General features: G+C 59.0%; 1 protein-coding gene across 8 annotated transcripts in view; it reads left to right on the forward strand.

The window, feature by feature from the left end:
* Positions 1–18,618, forward strand: part of COL5A1 (collagen type V alpha 1 chain) — a 151,050-nt gene that overhangs the window by 102,644 nt on the left and 29,788 nt on the right. For all 8 annotated transcript variants that reach the window (XR_005027954.2, XR_008996686.1, XR_008996687.1 and 5 more), the window contains exons 30-42: positions 463–570; positions 1,205–1,258; positions 3,009–3,062; positions 8,773–8,817; positions 8,941–8,994; positions 10,015–10,059; positions 10,476–10,529; positions 11,554–11,607; positions 14,245–14,298; positions 15,082–15,189; positions 16,216–16,305; positions 16,400–16,453; positions 17,680–17,787. Coding sequence is in view for 5 of the 8 variants with exons in the window: in XM_036901442.2 (XP_036757337.2) it covers positions 463–570; positions 1,205–1,258; positions 3,009–3,062; positions 8,773–8,817; positions 8,941–8,994; positions 10,015–10,059; positions 10,476–10,529; positions 11,554–11,607; positions 14,245–14,298; positions 15,082–15,189; positions 16,216–16,305; positions 16,400–16,453; positions 17,680–17,787 (882 nt within the window). In the remaining 3 variants the exon portion in view is untranslated. The remainder of the gene's footprint in view (positions 1–462; positions 571–1,204; positions 1,259–3,008; positions 3,063–8,772; positions 8,818–8,940; positions 8,995–10,014; positions 10,060–10,475; positions 10,530–11,553; positions 11,608–14,244; positions 14,299–15,081; positions 15,190–16,215; positions 16,306–16,399; positions 16,454–17,679; positions 17,788–18,618) is intronic.

Genomic DNA, 18,618 nt, shown 5'->3' on the forward strand with positions numbered 1-18,618 from the left:
GACATGGTCTCTTGTGTGCCAGTTATGCCCAGGCAACTGTCCCCCAGGGGCCATGGTCCATTTCCATGCCTCCTGGGGCTTCAGGGAAAGAAGCCAGACCCGCCCCATCCCTGCGGGTTATGCTGCTCAATCTGGGGGAGCAGCGATTCAGAGCCGCTATTGCTAACCGACCTGTCAGCCAAGAGGTGATTGGGAAGCAGGCTTGTGTAGCCTCAGGAAACTAGCCGGAAGCCAGCTGACCCTCCTTGGTGCAGGGGGCGGCGAGGCTGGTCAGCGGAGCCCTGTAATTTGCTGCACGGTGCTCACGTCTGGTCAGTGGCTCTGGGAGGTTCATCTGCTTTGAGCAGGTCCCCCTAAGTGGGCCAAGAAGCTCCTACTGCAGGCTTCCCTGGGAGCCGCCCCCAGGACGGTGGCGGGGGAGACTGCAGTGGTCTGGCTCACCTTCTGTTTTCTGGCTTGCAGGGGGAGATAGGCCCACCTGGTCCCAGAGGAGAAGACGGCCCCGAGGGCCCCAAGGGTCGTGGAGGTCCAAATGGCGACCCTGGTCCTCTGGGACCCTCAGGGGAGAAGGTACGTGATGCAGGATGCTGCACCCTTCCTGATGGCCCAGGGCGTCCCAGACAGTGGCTCAGGGAGGCTGAGGCCTCCACGTGGGGTGCGTGTGATCTGATGGGGTTGCAGCTCCTTCTGCCCCAACCTGACCCTCTTGCCACCCTCCCGGCAAATTGTGTGCTGGCAGATGAGTCCTTTTCCTGCCCCGACTCGGGTCTCTCTGAGTGCATGGCCAGTCCCTGGAAGACGCCCTCCTCCGGGGGTTCACAAAGCCTGGGGGTCTGAGCCCTACGACCACATACATCTCCCCTCAGTGTGCATTCCGGCTGCATGAGGCTGCCCGCCCGCTGCCCTCAGCCCCCGTCAGGAACCGGCTCCTGGAGTGACCTTCCCACAGGGCTTGCCCCAAGGCTAAAATGCCCCAAGGCTAACAGATAAAACTGCATTCATTTGGGGCATGTGTCTCTGCTTTTGCTGCAGCAGTGCTACTGGTTTCTTGCTTTTAAATCAGGGCAGGGATTCTGGGGCGTCACTGGCAGGACAGACACCAGGGGCCTCCCCGTCCGCACGCACCGGCTTTCTCTCCGCTCTGAGAACGTGGGTGGGGAAAGACTGTGCTGGCCATTCAGTGCCACTCCTGTTTTCTCCCCAGGGAAAACTCGGAGTCCCAGGATTGCCCGGTTACCCAGGAAGACAAGGGCCAAAGGTAACTTCCACCCCTGTTGGATTTCACACCAGGACACCCCCTGCCCTGCCCGCCCCACACACTGTCATCTGCTGACATCCCTGGGGAGGCTGCTGTGGTAGCAGGGAACGTCGCGTTTGCTGGATCTGTCCAGCGCTGCTCTTTTCATAGCCTTCTGTGGACAAAGGCGCTCAGAAGGTTAAGCCTTTCAGAGAAGGGGGCAGACCCAGCCTGGGCCTTGGGGAGGCTGCCCCTCAGGGTCCTCGGCGCCTGCGGCCCTGTGGGGCCTTAGTCTGCTGGTTTCCCCACACCCGGAGCTCCGGAAGCCTCTCTGCCGATTCACCCTGGAGATTTGAGGGTTCTTTGCTTAACTGAGTATAAAAGACAGATGAAGGCCTTCTTAGATGAAGTCATGTTCTCTAAGTGAAACAGCTCCTTACGGCTTTGGAAATCATTTAAAACTTTTTTTTTTCCAAATCTCACCTTTTATTATTCATGGTTCTTTCTTAAAAAATAACCAGCTGCCTGCACCAGAGACATAATTAACAGCAAAAGAGAAGCCCTGTCTCTCTCAGGTCTGCATCTGTGCCGTTTCCACCTCGCTCCGCCTCCAGCGCCTCTCAGGCCCACGTGCTCACTCTGTCAGCAGAGGCAGGCGCTGTGAGCTGGCTGCGCACCAGGCAGTCCGTTCTGGTTGAGGAAATGCTCCTGTCGGCCCTCCCTGGGAAGCCAGTGTCCACACTCGGCGCGTGGCCTCACCCGTACGCAGGGGAGGTGGTTCGCCCTGAAACAGGTGTTTTATTTAGTGTCCATCTGTCCTGCTTTGAACATGGACGTGATGCAGCTGCCAGCCACAGTGCCGTCCATGCACAGTGGGCCAAGAGGGGCCACTGGACACGGTTTCTCGGAGTACGTGTCCCCTTGGGGGAGGGGAGGACAGGCAAGAATTTGGGAGAGAAGGGCGGGTGCCTGGACCAGGTTCAGGCAGCTTTCTGTAAGGTGAGGGAAGCCTGTTGAAGCTGTTGGGGCACTTTGGAAATGAGACATGGCCCCAGACCCAGCTCCCGCACTGACACAGCCCCCTGCCTGGTTGGCAGATGGGTGTACTGGGGGGCTGGCCAAGCTCAGCCCTGTGTGAGAAGAGCCACATTTGAAAATCTGGAAACTTTTCGTGGTCTAAGAATATGTGCAGGTCAAAATTTTAAGGCCATGTAGAGAGTGGAGACCCTCCCCCTGCGCCCCAGGGCAGCCCCCACCTCCCCATGTCCCGGGGTCACATAGTAGGTACTGGGTGGTCGCCAGACCCAAGTGCTCGATTTTATTTTTTGCCCATGTGCACCTGTAGATTTCTAGAATTAGCTGCGACGCATACATTTGCAAGCTTTCTGACTTTACAAGCTTCTTTATTTAGAGGTGTTCTGGGAAGATAACAAAACCTGACGAGGAGGCACAGTAAACAGACTGTCACGAGCGTGGGGCTCGCACACCGCCTCCAGTTAATCTTAGTGCACGTTCCCTTTCCTTTAAACCAGCAGTGTTTTGAAGACACGGGTGTGGAAGGGGAGGGTGGGAGAAGGGGGTGGGGGAGCACGGGTAAGACTTTTGGAGTCTGTGAAGTGCTGGGAAAAGATCTGTTGAGTGGGTGGGTGGGGGGTGGCGGTGAGTGGGCAGAGGGGTGGGGTGGGGTCTGTGTCAGAGCTGTGGGCCGTAGCACACCGCTCCCAGCCGCCCGGGTCCAGCTCTCAGCAACTTCTTATTGCCTCTCTTTCAGGGTTCCATCGGATTCCCTGGCTTTCCCGGTGCCAACGGAGAGAAGGGCGGCAGGGTAAGGAAGCCTGGCCTCTGCCTTGGTGCTAGTGGGTACATTTCCAGCACACCCTGTTTATTGCTCACCCACTCTGCTGTCCAAAACAGCCGACCTTGAGCTCGCAGCGTTTACACTAAGCCCTGGCGTCTTCTGCACGCGGACGGGCGGGATGCGGGAGGGGGTGGCAGGCAGCAGAGGAGGTGTTAGAGGAAAATGTGGAGGAAAGAGGCTTTCTAATCAACACTGGGCAACAGCTCTGCTGGTCATTAGCAAAAGGCAGATTCCTCTCTCCCAACCCACCGACTTCTTTAGGCTTGTTTTAAAAGGAAGGGGAAAGGAATTTTATTTTGTATCTCACTGACTCTGCTAACCTAGATTTGAGAGGCGCCCTCCCTGGCTGTTCCAGGCCGTCACTGTGACAGAGTGCCCGCCAGGGTGTGTGCACCGTGACTCTCTTTGTCATCGCCCAAGCAAGATCACTCTGAGGGGTGGGCTGGGGGAGTCATGCCACCCACCACCCTGAGTCCCTGCTCGCCCCGGCCTTCCGGCAGGAGCAGCCCTGAATGCCCTTGACTAGGGAATCATGTGACGGCGCCTGTGCTTTGCCACCCAGGGAAACAGGACCAAGACAGGCAACCTGGGCCTTCGCTCTGAGCCGGGCTTGTCCCCAGGCATGTGCGGGGAATGCAGGGCAGCGTCCGCAGAGCAGGCCTGGGGAGGCCCTGGGGCCCTGCGGGGCAGTGGTTTTTGCACAAGCTGTGGCAGAAGCAGTCTTTTCAGCCCTTGCTGGTGGGACCCCGGTTCTCTGCCCGCGCTCTCCCATCCGGGAGGACTGGCTGCTCACTTCAGAGCACTTGCTCCGACCTCAGGATACCCTGGCCAGGCAGGGATGGAGGAAGTACAGACAAAGGCTTCAGGGAGCCTGAACCCCTGTAAGCAAACGTGTGGGCCAGGTTTGCCAAGCAGAGAAAGGGGGACCTGTTCTTTGTGCACATGGGCAGCATAAACACAGAGAGATGGTTATCTGTCCTTCTCTGTCTGTACAAGGTCTGTGTGTACACGTGTGTCTGTATCTGTGTCATTTCTGTGTCTGTCAGTCTGTGTGTCTGTCTGCCCGTCATCTGTCTCTTTACCCGTCTATCTGCCTACCCGTCTGTCTAGTCTTCCTTATAGACAGTCTGTTGTCTTTGGGGAAGGCCGTCCTCTGGAAAATGCAGATGCCATTTGTGAAAAGTGGCCCAGGGTCTGGTGAGCACGGGGTGAGGAGGATGGACAGCCCCCATAGTGCAGCAGGAATCTCCAGGAGGGGTCTGGACGGCTGGCGCTTGGCCATGTGACCTGACCGCAGCCCGCCCCGTGGAGGAGTCTGGGGCCTCAAGGAGGAGCAGAGGCCGACGGCAGCCCTAGAGGCTGGCACTCTAGGCCCGGCTCCGTCCCCCACCTGTGCCCCTCATGCTTCTCAGCCTCCACACCCCTGAGCTGAGAAGGTTGGACCCATGTGCCCGTGTTTCGGAGCTGTGGGTCACCAGGGGCTTCGCCAAAAACTGAGGAGGTTGGAATGCAAGGAGCGTGGGCCCGGGGGCTGGCTCTGGTTGTGGGGTGTGACCCAGGGTTCCAGGCCTGCAGTGTGGACACCCAGAGGATATAATCCATTCTGGGGATTTCAAGATTTTCTAGGGTGCGTGTGGCTGCATCATGCACCTGGTGGACACCTGGCTGGGTGGGGGGCCACACCTGATGGGGGCACGGGGTGGGGGAGTGACAACGATGCCGGCTTTCACAAGGGGAATGGTTCCTGCACCGCCAGACAGGCCTGGCACGCACACCACTCACTGTGGGAGAAACGTGCCCGGCGCCAGGGCCATAGGGCAAGTGGAGGACCTGGAATCTGGGGAGGCCCAGTCCGTCCCTGGGAGGCGCCCGAGGTCCTCCTGGTCACACGCAAACCCGCTGCTGCAGCTTTTTTAGCTCATCCTACTGGAGAGCAAGGCCCCGGGTCTGAGACCCGGCCTGTTCCTTCCTCAGCTCATGGGCTCCCTGCACCCAGTGCCCACAGGGTGACTGAGCGAGAGCCGTGTCCCTGCACAGGAAGACCCGGAAGGCTCTGAGCTTCCCTGTCTGAGAAACGGTCCTGCCTTTATTCTGGAGCCTTCCCCACGGAAGGAGGCGGGATCCTAGGGAGCTGTCCCCCATGACAGCAGCCCCCCCCCGTCGTGCCCCGTGACGCACAGTCCTGCTCTCTGGCCGTCTCTTCACACCGGGTTTCAGGGTTTCTCTTAGAATCAGGTGCCCGTGTCCATCCATCCCCTCAAATGCCACTACTGAGCGCCCACTCTGCCCCCAAGTCCCCGGGTGCTCTTTGAGCCCTGGGGACACAACAGCAAAACCTACGCCCTGCCGGCAGAGCTTTCCTTGCAGAGGCAGGGACGGTGCATGCATCATCGTGAGCGCACCAGGCTCGGCAGTGGACATGGTGTGCGAGGCTTGCATAGAGCGGGTGGGCAGGGAGGGCTCGGGGGACTGACTTTAGGTGAGGGCCGGAGATGGCCTGGGGGGACGATGTGGACTGGGCCGTGCAGACGAAGGAGGTTCAGGCTAAGGCCTGAGTGAGGGGTCAGCATGGGGAGGGGGCAGGCCAGGGGACATGGGCCACCTCAGGGCACAAGGATGGTGACCAGGGTGCGGCGGTGGGGATGAGAGGGGGTCGCATCCCCAGGACTCAAAGCCATCCCCCTGGGGCATGGGGGTCTCGCCACCTGCCTGAAGCCTCCGGCCACACTGAAAATGTCATCCCTGCAAACTCTAAATGGGAATCGAGGAAAGTTAGGCAGCAGCAGTGGGGTGAGAAACCGGTGCTCTGAGGCCGTGTACTGCTGGAGCTGCTTCCTGCTGCTCCTGTCCCGCTGGCGGGGAGGGGGCGGCCTGGCCTGGCTGGGGACCGGGAGAGCGGGAGTCGGGTGGGGTCGGAAGAGACGCTCACCCAGGCTGCCTGCCCCGGGTCACCCCGCCGCCCCACTGACAGCGGACTTGTAGACAAAGCCTGGAGGCAGAACTCGGGTCTAGTATAGACCCGCACGCACCTGCCAGGCAACCACCCAGTGCCTGATCACTGGTGGGAGCCCCCCAGCTGGTGGCCGGACATCTGGCCTGGCCTGGAATTCAGCACCCTCTGCTTCAGGCTCCTAGCCCGACACCCAGTGTGGACTTCACGCCAGGAGGCGGGGGCTCCTCCCCCTCACGTGCAGGCAAAAGGCCTCAGCGCAGAGCCCAGAGAGGAGCCCGCCTTTACCTCCCCTCGATTCACCTGTGCCCCCTGGGCCAGGCCCAGTACAGCCACACATGCACAACATCTGAAATACCGCTTTCTCGATGACATGGCTGTGTGGCAAGTCTGGGGAGCAAGAGTGAGTGGGGTCTGCAGAGGGCTGAGTGCCTTGCAGGGGGGCCTGTCCTCTGTCCCCCGCATGGAGCCTCCTGTCCGGAGGCATCGGACACTGTCTGCCTTCTGAGCCTCCATGACCCGATGAGCACCTGGTGCCGCTGGCGGGACTGTGCTTGTATTGCCCTTGGTTTGGGCATTGGAGAAACTGGGGTTTCATGTGGAGACCTTCACCCCTATGGCAAATGCCCATTCAGTGAGTAGCGCTCATGAGTGCCCAGTGTGAGGAAGGACAGGGTGAATCAGGACAGTTTTCACAGGAGCCAGAGCCCCACCTGGGCAGTCGGGAGGCTTCCCGGAGGCTGTGACATTCCATGGGCTGTGGGGTGAGGACAGGGAGGAGAGGAAGGCAGGCCTGGGCTGGAGACAGGGCTGCTGGCATTGCCCTTGTGCCCCTCATGGTCAGCTCTATATTCTTAAGTGGTGCAGGTGCCCAGCCAAGTTGATCAGGGGAGTAACAGGGAATCTTTAAAGAAGAGCTGGTCGCTGTGTGTGTGATGGACAGGAAAGGAGTGGATGTGCTGCGCTCCTCTGGAAAGGTCTTTCTAATCTGCTTTCATATACTCTGGTCAGATGTGTGCTTCTGGGTGCCCGGGCACCAGGCATGATCGATTTGTGTCTGTGCTAACATGTGTGTGCCTCTCCTGCCCTGGGCTGCCTGTGTGCCAGCAGGTGCCCTCTGCCAGCCTGTCCCTGCTCCTGCAGAGGCGCTGGCTCAGTTCTGTGCATCACCGCCTGTGGATTCAGTGCAAGCATCAGGGACGTGAGCCTCTATGTACAGCTGGCTGTAAGGGGACACGGTGGTGGCTGTGCAGGCCCTGCTGGGAAGAGCCAGTCCCCTTGGGAACACCGCTGGCAACCGGGAGGCCTCTTCTGCTTGTGTTTGGCCTTTCGGTTGGAACAAGGCCACTTCTGGACTGCTGAACCTGCCCTTGAGGACACAGAACAGGCACCCACTTAGTGGGTGGCTCGCTAAGGAGGCTGTGCACCGGCCCCTCTTTGTTCAAAGTGCTGGTCTGTGGGACCAAAACCCTCTGGCTGGGGTTAGTTTTCAGAGAAACTGATGAGCAGGGGCCACCGTGAGGCCCAGGGGATCGGTGGCTGGGGCTCTTTCCCAGTGCCTCGGGCACCTTTCAGTTAGGACTGCGAGCCATTCACAAGGCAGGATCAAACCCACCCGACCAACCGTGGTGGCTCCAGCTTTGGGTGGGGGGGCAGGTGTAAGAAAATTCAGCAGCCGTGCTCATCCAGAGACACCAAGAGGTGCCCAAGACTCGCCACGGCGTCGGCGCTGGCAAAGGTCTGTTGCTTGAAGAAAGCAGATGTTTCATTAATTTTTGTATGCAAATATTTATTTGAAGCCAAAGGATATTGCCATATAATTAAAGCAGTGAAACCAAGAGTGCATTGTTAAAAGGCAACATAATTACCTCATCATCACAAATGGTTTTATTAAAATCATTTCAAAACGGGCGACTCTAGAAAGCTGTTTTGATTCTGGCATTGAATGAATGAAGCTGGTGACAGGCAGTTGATTGGGTGGCTTTTAGCAGTGCAGACCTGTCTTGGGCTTTATCATTAGAAACCAGAATAAAATTCCAGAATATGAATTGGGACGCAGTGGGGATATAGGGGCCGTGTAATCCGTTGCTTCCAGGGGCTTGAGGTAAACTGCACTTACCAGCTATTATGTCTGCTTTGGAAAAAAAAATGTAGTTCAAATGTTTTCTGTGGTTTGGCAAATGCAAAGCAACAACAGAGAAAGGAGTCTAGATTCTGTTAGAAGAGAAGCAAATGACTCTCGGAAATATGATTTATACATTAAATTGCAAGTTTGCTTGTCTGCAGAGCCTGTTGAAAATTTAATGGCTAATATTCTTAACTATAGCAGAAGTAAATTATGTATGAAAGGGGTTGACATTCTTCTTTTTTCTCACAATAACGATTCCCCCCCACCTGCTGAGAGTGAGGGAGATGAGGAGGGCAGGGGGAAGGAGGGTGGTGTAGACGCTTTGTGGAGAGAAAACCAGATAACAGTGGTAAACATCCGTCAGACTACAGGAAGAAAATTGGATTTCAACAGGCCGTGTGCAGAAATACAAAGCTCTGTGCATGGAATGTGCAGTGAATTCCCTCACCCTGAAAAACCTATTAAAACAAAGATAAGGAGAGTGGGCCTTCCCAGCTTCTGATTTCGAGCAGTCTCTCCATGACTCAGGACAGGGCCACCACCCAGGCAATGGCAGGTGTCTCGAGGGACTGACCAACCCCCCTCTTCTCTGATTCTAGGGTACCCCTGGGAAGCCAGGACCACGGGGGCAGCGAGGCCCGACGGTAACCACCCTTTGGGCCGCCTTCCAGAAATGGGAGCATGTTGCAGGGAGCATGCCTGGGGGTCTGGGGAACCTCTAGGACTGGAGGGCTGAAGCTGACCTTCCTTCTCTCCCCTGTATCCAGGGTCCACGGGGTGAAAGAGGCCCCCGGGGCATCACTGGCAAGCCTGGTCCCAAGGTATGTATGTGTTCAGTCTCCCGTGTGGCGGTGCATGAACCACAGTCAAAGGCCGCAGACTCACAGTGCCTGAGGGCGGCCCTCGGCCTTTAATGTCTGGAAAAAGCTTTCTGGGGGTGTTTAGGAAGGAGCTGGTCCCCTCCAATAGCCTCCGGGTGAGTTGGGACCCCTGACTGCCCGTGGCTAAGGCCCCAGTGCGCAGCAGAGGCAGGACAGGCTGTCCCATTGTGGAGCGTCCCCAGGCGGCCAGGTCCAGTGGGCTATGGAGAGAGGCCCACCCGGTTCTGGTGGGGCGGCCTTATTGCTGTCCTTGAAAGGGCCTGAACGCTGCGGAGAGATCTTTCCTAGAAATCTAAAACAAGCCTGCAGTGGGAGCCGGAGTCTGTCTTTCACATCCTCTCCTCCTGCTGTCAGTGTGGAAACAAACCTCCGCCAGACAGGCCCTTCCTGTCCTGTCCCGTCCTGTCCTGTCCTGTCCTGTCCTGTCCAGGACGTGGCTCCGAGGCATTGCCACCGAGGAGATGGGCCTTGCGGCTGGCCTGCCCCTCAGCTAACCAGATGCACCCACCCGGAGGATACAGTACATCCTCCCACAGTACGCTCTGGGGTGCCTTGCTTCTTGTCCATAAGCTGACTTAACGTCACAGAGCAGCTGTTGTCCCCTGCTCGGTGGGCCTGGAATAGACACCTGTGTCCTGCCTGTGTGCATTTTTGTTGCATCTCGGTTGGAGCATAGGGTCCGTCTCGCTGCTGCCGATGGTCCTCCTGGAAATGCCACAGCCTGTTGATAACTGCTCGGTGTCACGTGTGTGCATAGAGATGAGGGGCGGGTGGCCTTTGGGAGCCGTAGATTAGTGGCTAACGCTGTCCGCTCACTACTGAGCCCTTGAGTGACAGACAGAAGTACACATAAGCAGCTTGTGACTGAAGGTCTGGGGATGTCGTGGGCCAGAGTCTTGGGTTCAGGAACAGTCCTAATAACAATAATAAGCTTTGTTTGCACTCTCCCTCCCTCCCTAGGGCAACTCGGGAGGTGATGGCCCGGCAGGCCCTCCGGGGGAACGGGTAAGGACCCCGCGAAGGGAGTGCCTTCAGCATCCCTGCCACATGCCTCACCGGGGCGGGATGGGTGGGGCATGCCCGTGACGCCTGAAGGAGAGGTGGGACAGAGGTAGCCTGCCTGGGGATGGAGTCCAATGCCAGCTGAAGACAGCGACCCCATCCACTTGGCCCTGGCCTTGGGGTTCACGAGGTAGCTGCCGGGAGGGGCCCCGTGCTGGCCTGCTTGGCTCCCCTGTGGACCCCCTTTTCCACACTGGCGATGCGGGGGGGCGGCAGTGGCCAGAACAAATGGAGCAAAGGGCCCGGGAGCAGGAAACTGCTCAGAGAACCAGCAATGCAGGAAGAGTCTGGTGGGAGCTGCTGGCCCCACACACTGGGAAGGGACGTCTGTCCTCAGGCTGGCCATTCTCTGTCCCCAGGGACCCAACGGACCCCAAGGACCCACGGGGTTTCCTGGACCTAAGGGCCCCCCTGTAAGTACCATGTTTCCCTTGTTGGGTGGGCCTGGCGCGGGGGTTCCAGGAGCGCTCGCCTCCCCTGGGGCCGCGCAGCCTGCACAGCAGGTGGGGCAGGGAGGTGGGCTGGAAACTGGCTGCTGGGAGCTGCTTTGTGAAGTTTGTGGTGGTTTTCCAGGTGGGTATGAGTCTGCCAGGGCTGCCATAACACATACCACCGACATAGCTGCTCAAAACAACAAGAATTCATCCCCTCACATCCAGAGGCCACACGTCCAAACTCAAGGTGTCCCAGGGCTGGTTCCGTCCCGAGGCTCTGGGAGAGGATCCGGTCCACACCCCCTCCCAGCTCCCGGCGGTCGCCGGCCGTCCTTGGCCTAGCGCCTTCACCCCAGCTTCCGTCCCACCTTCCTGCGGCCCGCTCCTCTCTGGCTCTCTGGGTCTCAACCTCTATTCTTTGGAAGGACACCAGTCTTTGGATGTAGGCCCACCCTGATCCCGTCAGACCTCACGTTGCTTTGATTACATCTGTACAGACCCAGTTTCCGAATGTGGCCACGTTCCCAGGTTCCGGGGGTTAGGGTCCCAACCTTTCTTTTCTGGGGACACAGTGCAGCGCCCCCCCATCCCCAGGTACGATATGCTTCCTCCCGTACCTGGCTAGAAGGAAAACCTGTCCAACGCTGGGAGCTGCTGCCTAGCGGGATGCCCCAGAGGGCAGCAGTTAGGGAGAGCTGGAGCCCCAACCAGGCCGACCTGGTCCCCGTGCCACCCGCACCTCCTGCAGCTGGAGCTCGGGGCTGGCTGACCTCCCTCTGCCTCCGTCTCTCCCGTAGGAGATGAGGGTGCCAGCAGGGTGCCCTCAGGCTGGGCATGAGTGTTCAGGACATGATGCCAGGGGCCAGGCCACTGCATGGTACTTTGTCCCCACAACTGAACTGTGATCGCCTTCGAAATGAAATGATGATTTCTGTCACCTGGTGTGGCATTAAGTCCCAAAGGTGCTCCTCAGGACTGAAACTTCTTTCCATTGCTTCTGCAGGGCCCTCCGGGCAAGGACGGGCTCCCAGGACACCCAGGACAGAGGGGAGAGACGGTGAGTACTGGCAGTGCTGGCGGACACAGGGATGCGCGCAGCCCGGCCTGTCCCACAGCTGCCCGTTTGGCTTGGGAGAGCGTGGTTGGCTTCAAGAAGGCCCCCAAGGTCCAGGCCGTCTTCCTCCCTTGGGAAGAGCCCCGAGCAGGCCACCAGCCCCTGCGACATCTCTGTGCAAAAGTCAGGTGCCGCCTTCAAACTTGTCCTGGCAACTTGGCCAAGTCACATTTAAAACCACTGTGATGCAAACAAAATGCCATGGGCACCCTGGAACCTCGGGCAGCCAGCCTTTCTTTCCTACGGAATAATTCTGATTGCAGCCTAGCTTGAACAGCCTGCATTCAAACTGGGAAAGTGGCTGCAAAGGTTCTTCATTTCCAGCTGGTCATTCAATCGTTTCATGCTATAAAACCCCAGGAGAAGGGACGTGGGCATTGCGCAGACCCCAGCCTTGTCTGTCCAGGTCCTTCCGGCGTCAGGGTTGCTGCTGGGGGTCTAGGGCTCCTTCGACTTCCTCTCTACGGTAAGGGAGGCGGGCAGCCAGCTGGACTCACATTTGGCCGCTCGGCTGTGCTCGTGCCCGTGGTCTCTGCCGTCAAGGGCTCACCGTGGAGCTCGCCCCTCCCTTTGGAAGTGCCCGCTTATAGGCTTTGTCAGCTGGACACTAAGGACTCCGACATTTTTATCTGGAGGAAATGCCTTTATCGGAAATGTGATCATTTCCTGGCCCCATGCACCATGTGACATTGGCTCAGGTCCACACTGTGGCCGCTGTAGAGGCGTCCTGGTGCAGGGTGTGGGCCCCTGTGACCCTGTGGCTCCAGGGAACTGGGGGCATGCCATGCCTGGTGACCCCCTTGCCAGCAGACTGGTGCAGGTTGATGGAAAGGCCTCTTGTCTCTGCAGCCGGGTTCCTTGTGGGCAAAGGTCCCTGCAGGGCCCTCGTGGGTGGGCGATTTGGATGCCAGAGTTAATACACTCTTGTGCCGGATTTTTCAAAAAAATCCCTGTGTGTCTCTGGTCCATTGTGATGAAACCCCTTTAATTATACCTTCCCAGTGTTGTGCTGCAAAGAACATGGTGGCTGATAAATGGAGATTGCTTCGCTCTTTTGTTTACAGAGAAAAATTAAAACATTCCATGAGCTCTGCACATTCCTCTCTGATGCCATCCTGAGGAGGCGGGATAGAAGGCCTGGCGGTGGGCTTTTCTCCCTCTAACTTTGGAAAGAGGCTGGTGAAATAATTAAGCTGCTCATCTTTGCTGGGAAGGTGACACAGGTCCTTTCCAACTGCCTCTGCCACACCTGGCTGTCCTCAGACCTGGGGGCACCCCAGCCCCGCCTGGCACAGATGTCCCCACTGTGGGGAGTCCAGACACACCGGGGTCACAACACTGTTCTTTCTTTAGAAATTGGAAGCACAGGAGTGCAGGCCTTCTAAATACGAGCCCAAAGCCCATATCTCAGCAAGGGCTAGGGGTGGGCTTCACCCTCGGCAGCCAAGGATGGTGCCCAACCGTGGGCCAAGCAGAGTCTTACCTCACCCCCAGGCTCCTGCCTCCACTTGGGCACTTCCACCACGGCCCACCAAGCAGGGTGCCATCCACCTGCCCACTACCCCTTGTTTCTCTCCCTGTAAATGCTGCCTACAGAGAATACTGCAATAAAAATGACCATTTTAGTTCATAGCTTGCAAGTCAGCTGGGCCTAAAGAGAGCCCTCCTAGGGTCAGCACAGAAGCTGAGCCTGCTCTGCTTACAGGGCCCGGCGGCTGCGGGGGAACCTCCAAGGCCTGCGTGTCAGCCACCCTAACGGGGAAGCCCTGAGCTGCCCTCGCCCGCCAGCCAGGCAGGGCCGCTCACCCCCTGGTCCGCTGTGGTCTTGAAGCCAGCCGCTTTCCTCTTTAGACCCTAGAGCTTCCTTCTGCGTGTAGCATCTGTGCACCGCCCCAGCGCCACATGGCACCTGCAGATGGCATCTCGGCACGCGCCACGCTCTGTAGATGCTCCAGGAAACTAAGCTTGCGTTGCCTTACACCCAGCTCTGTCCTGGAAGGGGAGTATGGACTGCGCAGCCCGTGCCCAGAGTGAGCCAGGATTGGTACACATGCACCAGTGTACAGAGCAGAAATGAGAAAGTCCCATTGAATCACACTAGTGACGCACCCGAGCTGCCGGGTTATGAAAGTATCAAGCCCTCGCGGCTTCCTGATCTCAGGGCCGAGGAGCACGCTGGTGACCCCCCTGCCATGCCACAGTGGGACCCGGACACCAGCAGGACCATCTCCACAAAGTGGCTAATGAGGCACAGCCCGGAGGCAGCTCCCACGTCCGGCTTCCGGCAGCGGGGAAAACAAACACGTAGTGACGTCCTGAAGATGAGCGGCTTTAAGAAGAGAAAACGGTTTCTTAGCACAGAGACACGGCGATGGGAAGCAGCTAGTGAAACTGCCTCATCTGGCTTCATTATCTTCTGGATTAACGCACAAATGAAATGGGAGAAACGGGCCCCCTCCAGTGAACCCTGAACATTCACTATTCGGGGCTGGGGTGGCTGGGCAGGCGAGCCTTCACTGAGAGCCGCCACGCCCCCCAGGGGCCCTCGGCCACCTCGGTGTGACCACTCTCTCTTCGCAGGGTTTCCAAGGCAAGACCGGCCCTCCAGGCCCCCCGGGAGTGGTCGGCCCGCAGGTGAGATGCAGCGCCCCTGGGTCCCACAGGAGATGGGACTGTGGCATGGGGTCGGCTCGCTGGGGATTCTGAAGGCACCAGTGCTCCTGGAGGGCAACCCTAAGGCCCACAGTGCTTGTCAGCATTCGGAGACGTGCTCCGTACAGGACGGCTGGGCAGAGGGAGGGCAGGAGCCGCTGCACAGTCAGCACGAACTGGCAGGCAGAACCAGGCTGGGGCTCGACCACATGGCTCAGCAGCCTGGTTTCCACCCCAGGGCAGGGCCCAGCTGTGCCCACCTTCCCTGGTCGGCATCCGCAGCAGGGTCTCTGGCCCTGGCATCTGAGCAGTGCCACGGGCCTGCCGCTGCACGGGCCAGCAGGTGAATGAGGGGGTGGCTCAGAGCAGCCACCACCTCGTTTCTGGGAAGGTTCACACCTGATTAGTGGTGAATAAGCTATCGCCCCACCTCGGCCAGGGACTGCAGGAAACGCGGGCATCCCATACCTGGTGCTGATTTGGCCAGCGCCCGCTGCACACACTTCCCAGCACACCCCGGGAGACGCGGGCCCCGCCTCCTCCTTCCCCAGAGGGCTGTGCAGCGGACGGCGCGACAGCGTCCTCCCAGGCTTCTCTGATCTCCTTGCTGGTTTTATACTGGGAGCAGAGGCCCTGCAGAGGAACGTGGAGGCCTGGTGGGCCTTCGCCTCCGTGGCCTGGGCTATCCTTAGATTTAGGAAAAGAAGTTTAGCTATTTGCATGTCCCTCGAAAAGTTTGGTGGCTGGTGCTGATTTTCCCCGCAGGGTCCCACCGGAGAAACTGGTCCAATGGGCGAGCGTGGCCACCCCGGGCCTCCGGGTCCACCTGGTGAACAGGGGCTCCCGGGCCTTGCTGGGAAAGAAGGGACAAAGGTGAGTCACTGGGACCTGACCTAGGGGGCTGTTCCAGCGCCTTGGCTTCGCCCGGTGTTTTGATGGGTGGGTAGTTTCTCAAATGTTCTTCATGCTACCCACTCGCCAAGACATAAGCTTAGCTTCACTTATGCTGGATTTGCAGGAAGATGAACGTGAGCCAGCTCCCTGCGACGGGCGGTCACAGGGGCTGGGGCCAAAGTATCCCGGCCTTCCCACCCCCCACCGCCAGGCCTGCTACCAGAAACACACGAAACACTCGAGCACCTCGTATCCAAACAAACCGAGCAGAAAGTGACCCTTTAAAAGCAGTCCCACTGTAAGAGGCTCAAGAATAAATGAGAGGAATAGGAAGTGATGCGCTTCTGTCCGGCCTCTAGGGGTCAGGTCCGCCTCCTCCTCCTTCCCCAGGAGGCCTGTGCCCCCACCGCCCCTCACGCTCGTGCTGCCTGTGTCAGCCTGAGAATGAGCAGCCCATCGGGGGCACAGGAACCCAGCCCTTCCTATGACCACACCCAGGAGAATAAAGTAGGGCCGATGAAGAAATACTGAAGAAGGTACACACACGTGTATGCGTGTACATGTACTTGAATACACAGATATATACTTGAAAAAAATACATACGTGTGTGCCTGATATAGAGATATAGAAATGGAGATGCAGATACCATCTCTCCCGGTCACAAAGGGAGCTCTCCGGTTTGGAAAATGGGCTCTGCATCCATGGTGGACCCCAGAGAAAATTCTGGGAAGATATCAAAGCCTTAATGTACCCCAGGGAAGGTATATGCTCAGGTGGTGCATGTTTTCAGAAAACATGGCCATCCCCAAACCACACACAGCCAGCCCGCCTCGTGTGCCTCCCGGGTGCGGAGCTGCGGTAGCACTCAGAGTCCCTTTTAAAGCCCGGGGCCCCGGGAAGCCCTCTCCAGCCCACATCCCAGGCGGGTCTGGGAGAGAAAGCCCTCCCCCTGCTCTCTGGGACCCTGGGCATCGCTCAGAAAATAATCTATGGCTCTGATTTCAGGGTGACCCAGGTCCCGCTGGCCTCCCTGGGAAAGACGGCCCTCCAGGACTCCGCGGCTTCCCTGGCGATCGAGGGCTTCCTGGCCCAGTGGTGAGTGGGGGACTGGGTGTGGGAAGGAGTGGGGTGCTGCTCAGCCCTGGGAGCCTCCCCCTGCAGTGCCCCTGACTACACTGTTTCTTTGCAGGGAGCACTTGGCCTGAAAGGCAGCGAAGGCCCCCCCGGCCCACCTGGCCCTGCGGTGAGTGGTGCTGCCCAGCACAATGCCTTTTATCCCACCTTTTTGCTCAAAACCTCCCCTGTAGGCAAGAGGGGTGGTCTCAAGGGCCAGGGGAGCATGCGCACCTGCCCTGGTCCCCCCTGGGTCCTAGGCAGGCTGTAGGGTTGGAGACGGACGTGGGTGGGATGTGCTGTGTATCCTGAGCTGGCAGTAGGGTGATAAGGTGCCAGGGCACGTTGTATGAGGAGGGTGGAGAACTGGGCGCTTGGAGGGAGGGCAGAGGGTTCCCACCATGCCTGAGCAGGAGTAAGGGGTAAGCTGACATGCTTATGTGGGTCTGGCCGAGGCTGCCAGCAGGGGAATGGACGCAGGTGTCCATTGCCTCCAAGCGTGGACTGTAGAGTTGGGCTGTTCGAATGCCCAGGGCAGAGGTGAGCCAGCCCAGACGGGGGACCTGTGCCCCAGAGCTGGGGGTCGAGGGATTCCTCCCTGGCTGTCTGTTCACCTGAATAATCCTGCTCTGATTTAGGGTTCTAGCAATGAGAGGCCTGCAGATTCAGCGTTCCCAGACCCTGAGCTGTACTCTGGGGGAATCGGGGCCATGTGAGGTTGTGTCCACCGCAAGAGACATGCCTGCAGATAACCCCCTCTTCCCCCACCCTGTTCTTGGCTGACGCTTCATGGAAATGTAACACATACTTTTCCTCCCCTGCCCTTCAAAGGGGCTGATCTGACTCCCCACAGCTGTGTGGATGCAGGGCCCCAGGAGCTGCCCGAGGCCCCAGGCTGGCTTTGAGAGGGACCCCTCCCCCTAACTGAGTCACTGGCCACTTGAGTAAGGGGAAAACTGTGAGGCATGTGGGGATTCAAACAGCGCCTTTCCCTCTGATGAAGGTGTTTGCAGGACAACACGCCAGGCAACAGTGGCCTCTGGGTGCTACCCAAGAAATAGGCCCAGTTCCCCGAGCCCCAGGCAGAGGAGACAGTTCCAGGAAGTGCTTGAGGAGAATGTATCTCAGACATGCTGGGGGCGAACGTGCACCTGTAATTACAGAAGGGGAAGAGCTGAGAGGGCCACAGGACGGAGCCTCGAGTGCCAGGCCCAACCATCCGACCCTGCCAGGGCCTGGGGAGCCACAGGAAGCTCTGGAGTGAGGGGCAAGGGCCATAAACGGGGGGAGCCATAGGAAGTCCTGTCCATGCTGCCTGAGAGCCTTTGAATGAACCATTTTCTTGCCCCGCCCCAGGGATCTCCAGGGGAGAGAGGTCCAGCTGGTGCGGCAGGGCCCATTGGCATCCCTGGCAGACCTGGGCCCCAGGGGCCTCCCGGGCCGGCTGGGGAGAAAGGAGCTCCTGTAAGTACCACCTCAGAGGCCCTGGGGTCCCCCACGACCCCTCATCCCTGCCCTGAGCCGTCCCTCCCGTGGGCGTTTCCCGGGGGTGCAGGTTGGGGAAGGTGGGTAGAGCTGTGCCTGCTCCCGGGCATCCTGACTATGGTCCCATGGCCAGTTCCCACTGCGGGCCAGTTGCCACCCCAGGCCAGCTTCTTGCAGTGAGTCGCCTGGGCTGGAGGGTGCTCGGGGAGGTCCCCAGCCACGGCTCAGCCTGTCACACCTGCACAGTTGGGCCTCAGCATGTGCAGACAGGGAGAGGCCGAGACAGTCTGTGCCCAAACGTGGCCAGGGCCCTGGCCTCCGTACAGGCTCTGGGGGCTGCCTGTGCACGGCCACGGCCCCTCCCTGTGGGCCTGAGCCCACGCTGGGCTCGCGTCAGAAGGGCAGGTCTCAGGACGGCCCTCCCCTCCTGGGCAGGGGCAGCCACGGAGCAGGATGGACTGGGGTGTGTGACGGAAGAGGCTTCTCCCTGGACCCCTACCCACAGCCTCAGTGACCCCGAGTGGTCCCCACAAGCAGCAGGTCTTCCTGAAACCGAAGAGACAGATTTCATTTCAGACTTCCCTTCTGAATTACATGTTAGGATGGGCCTGAGGCCCCGGGGGAGGGCTCGGGTCCTCATGGACTGTCTCGCACTGAGTTAGGACGGTTGCTGACTGACTCCCATTAGAAAGGCCTAGTTCTTCTGTGTGCCTCGCTTTCCATGGCTCAGGGGTAGAAGAGGGCCCTGCCTTCCCCGGGGGAGACCTCCCCATTGAAACCACACTGGGGGCCTCTGTGCCACCAGATGGC

This window comes from Manis pentadactyla, chromosome 3 (assembly GCF_030020395.1).
Source record: "Manis pentadactyla isolate mManPen7 chromosome 3, mManPen7.hap1, whole genome shotgun sequence".
NCBI classification, from domain to species: domain Eukaryota; kingdom Metazoa; phylum Chordata; class Mammalia; order Pholidota; family Manidae; genus Manis; species Manis pentadactyla.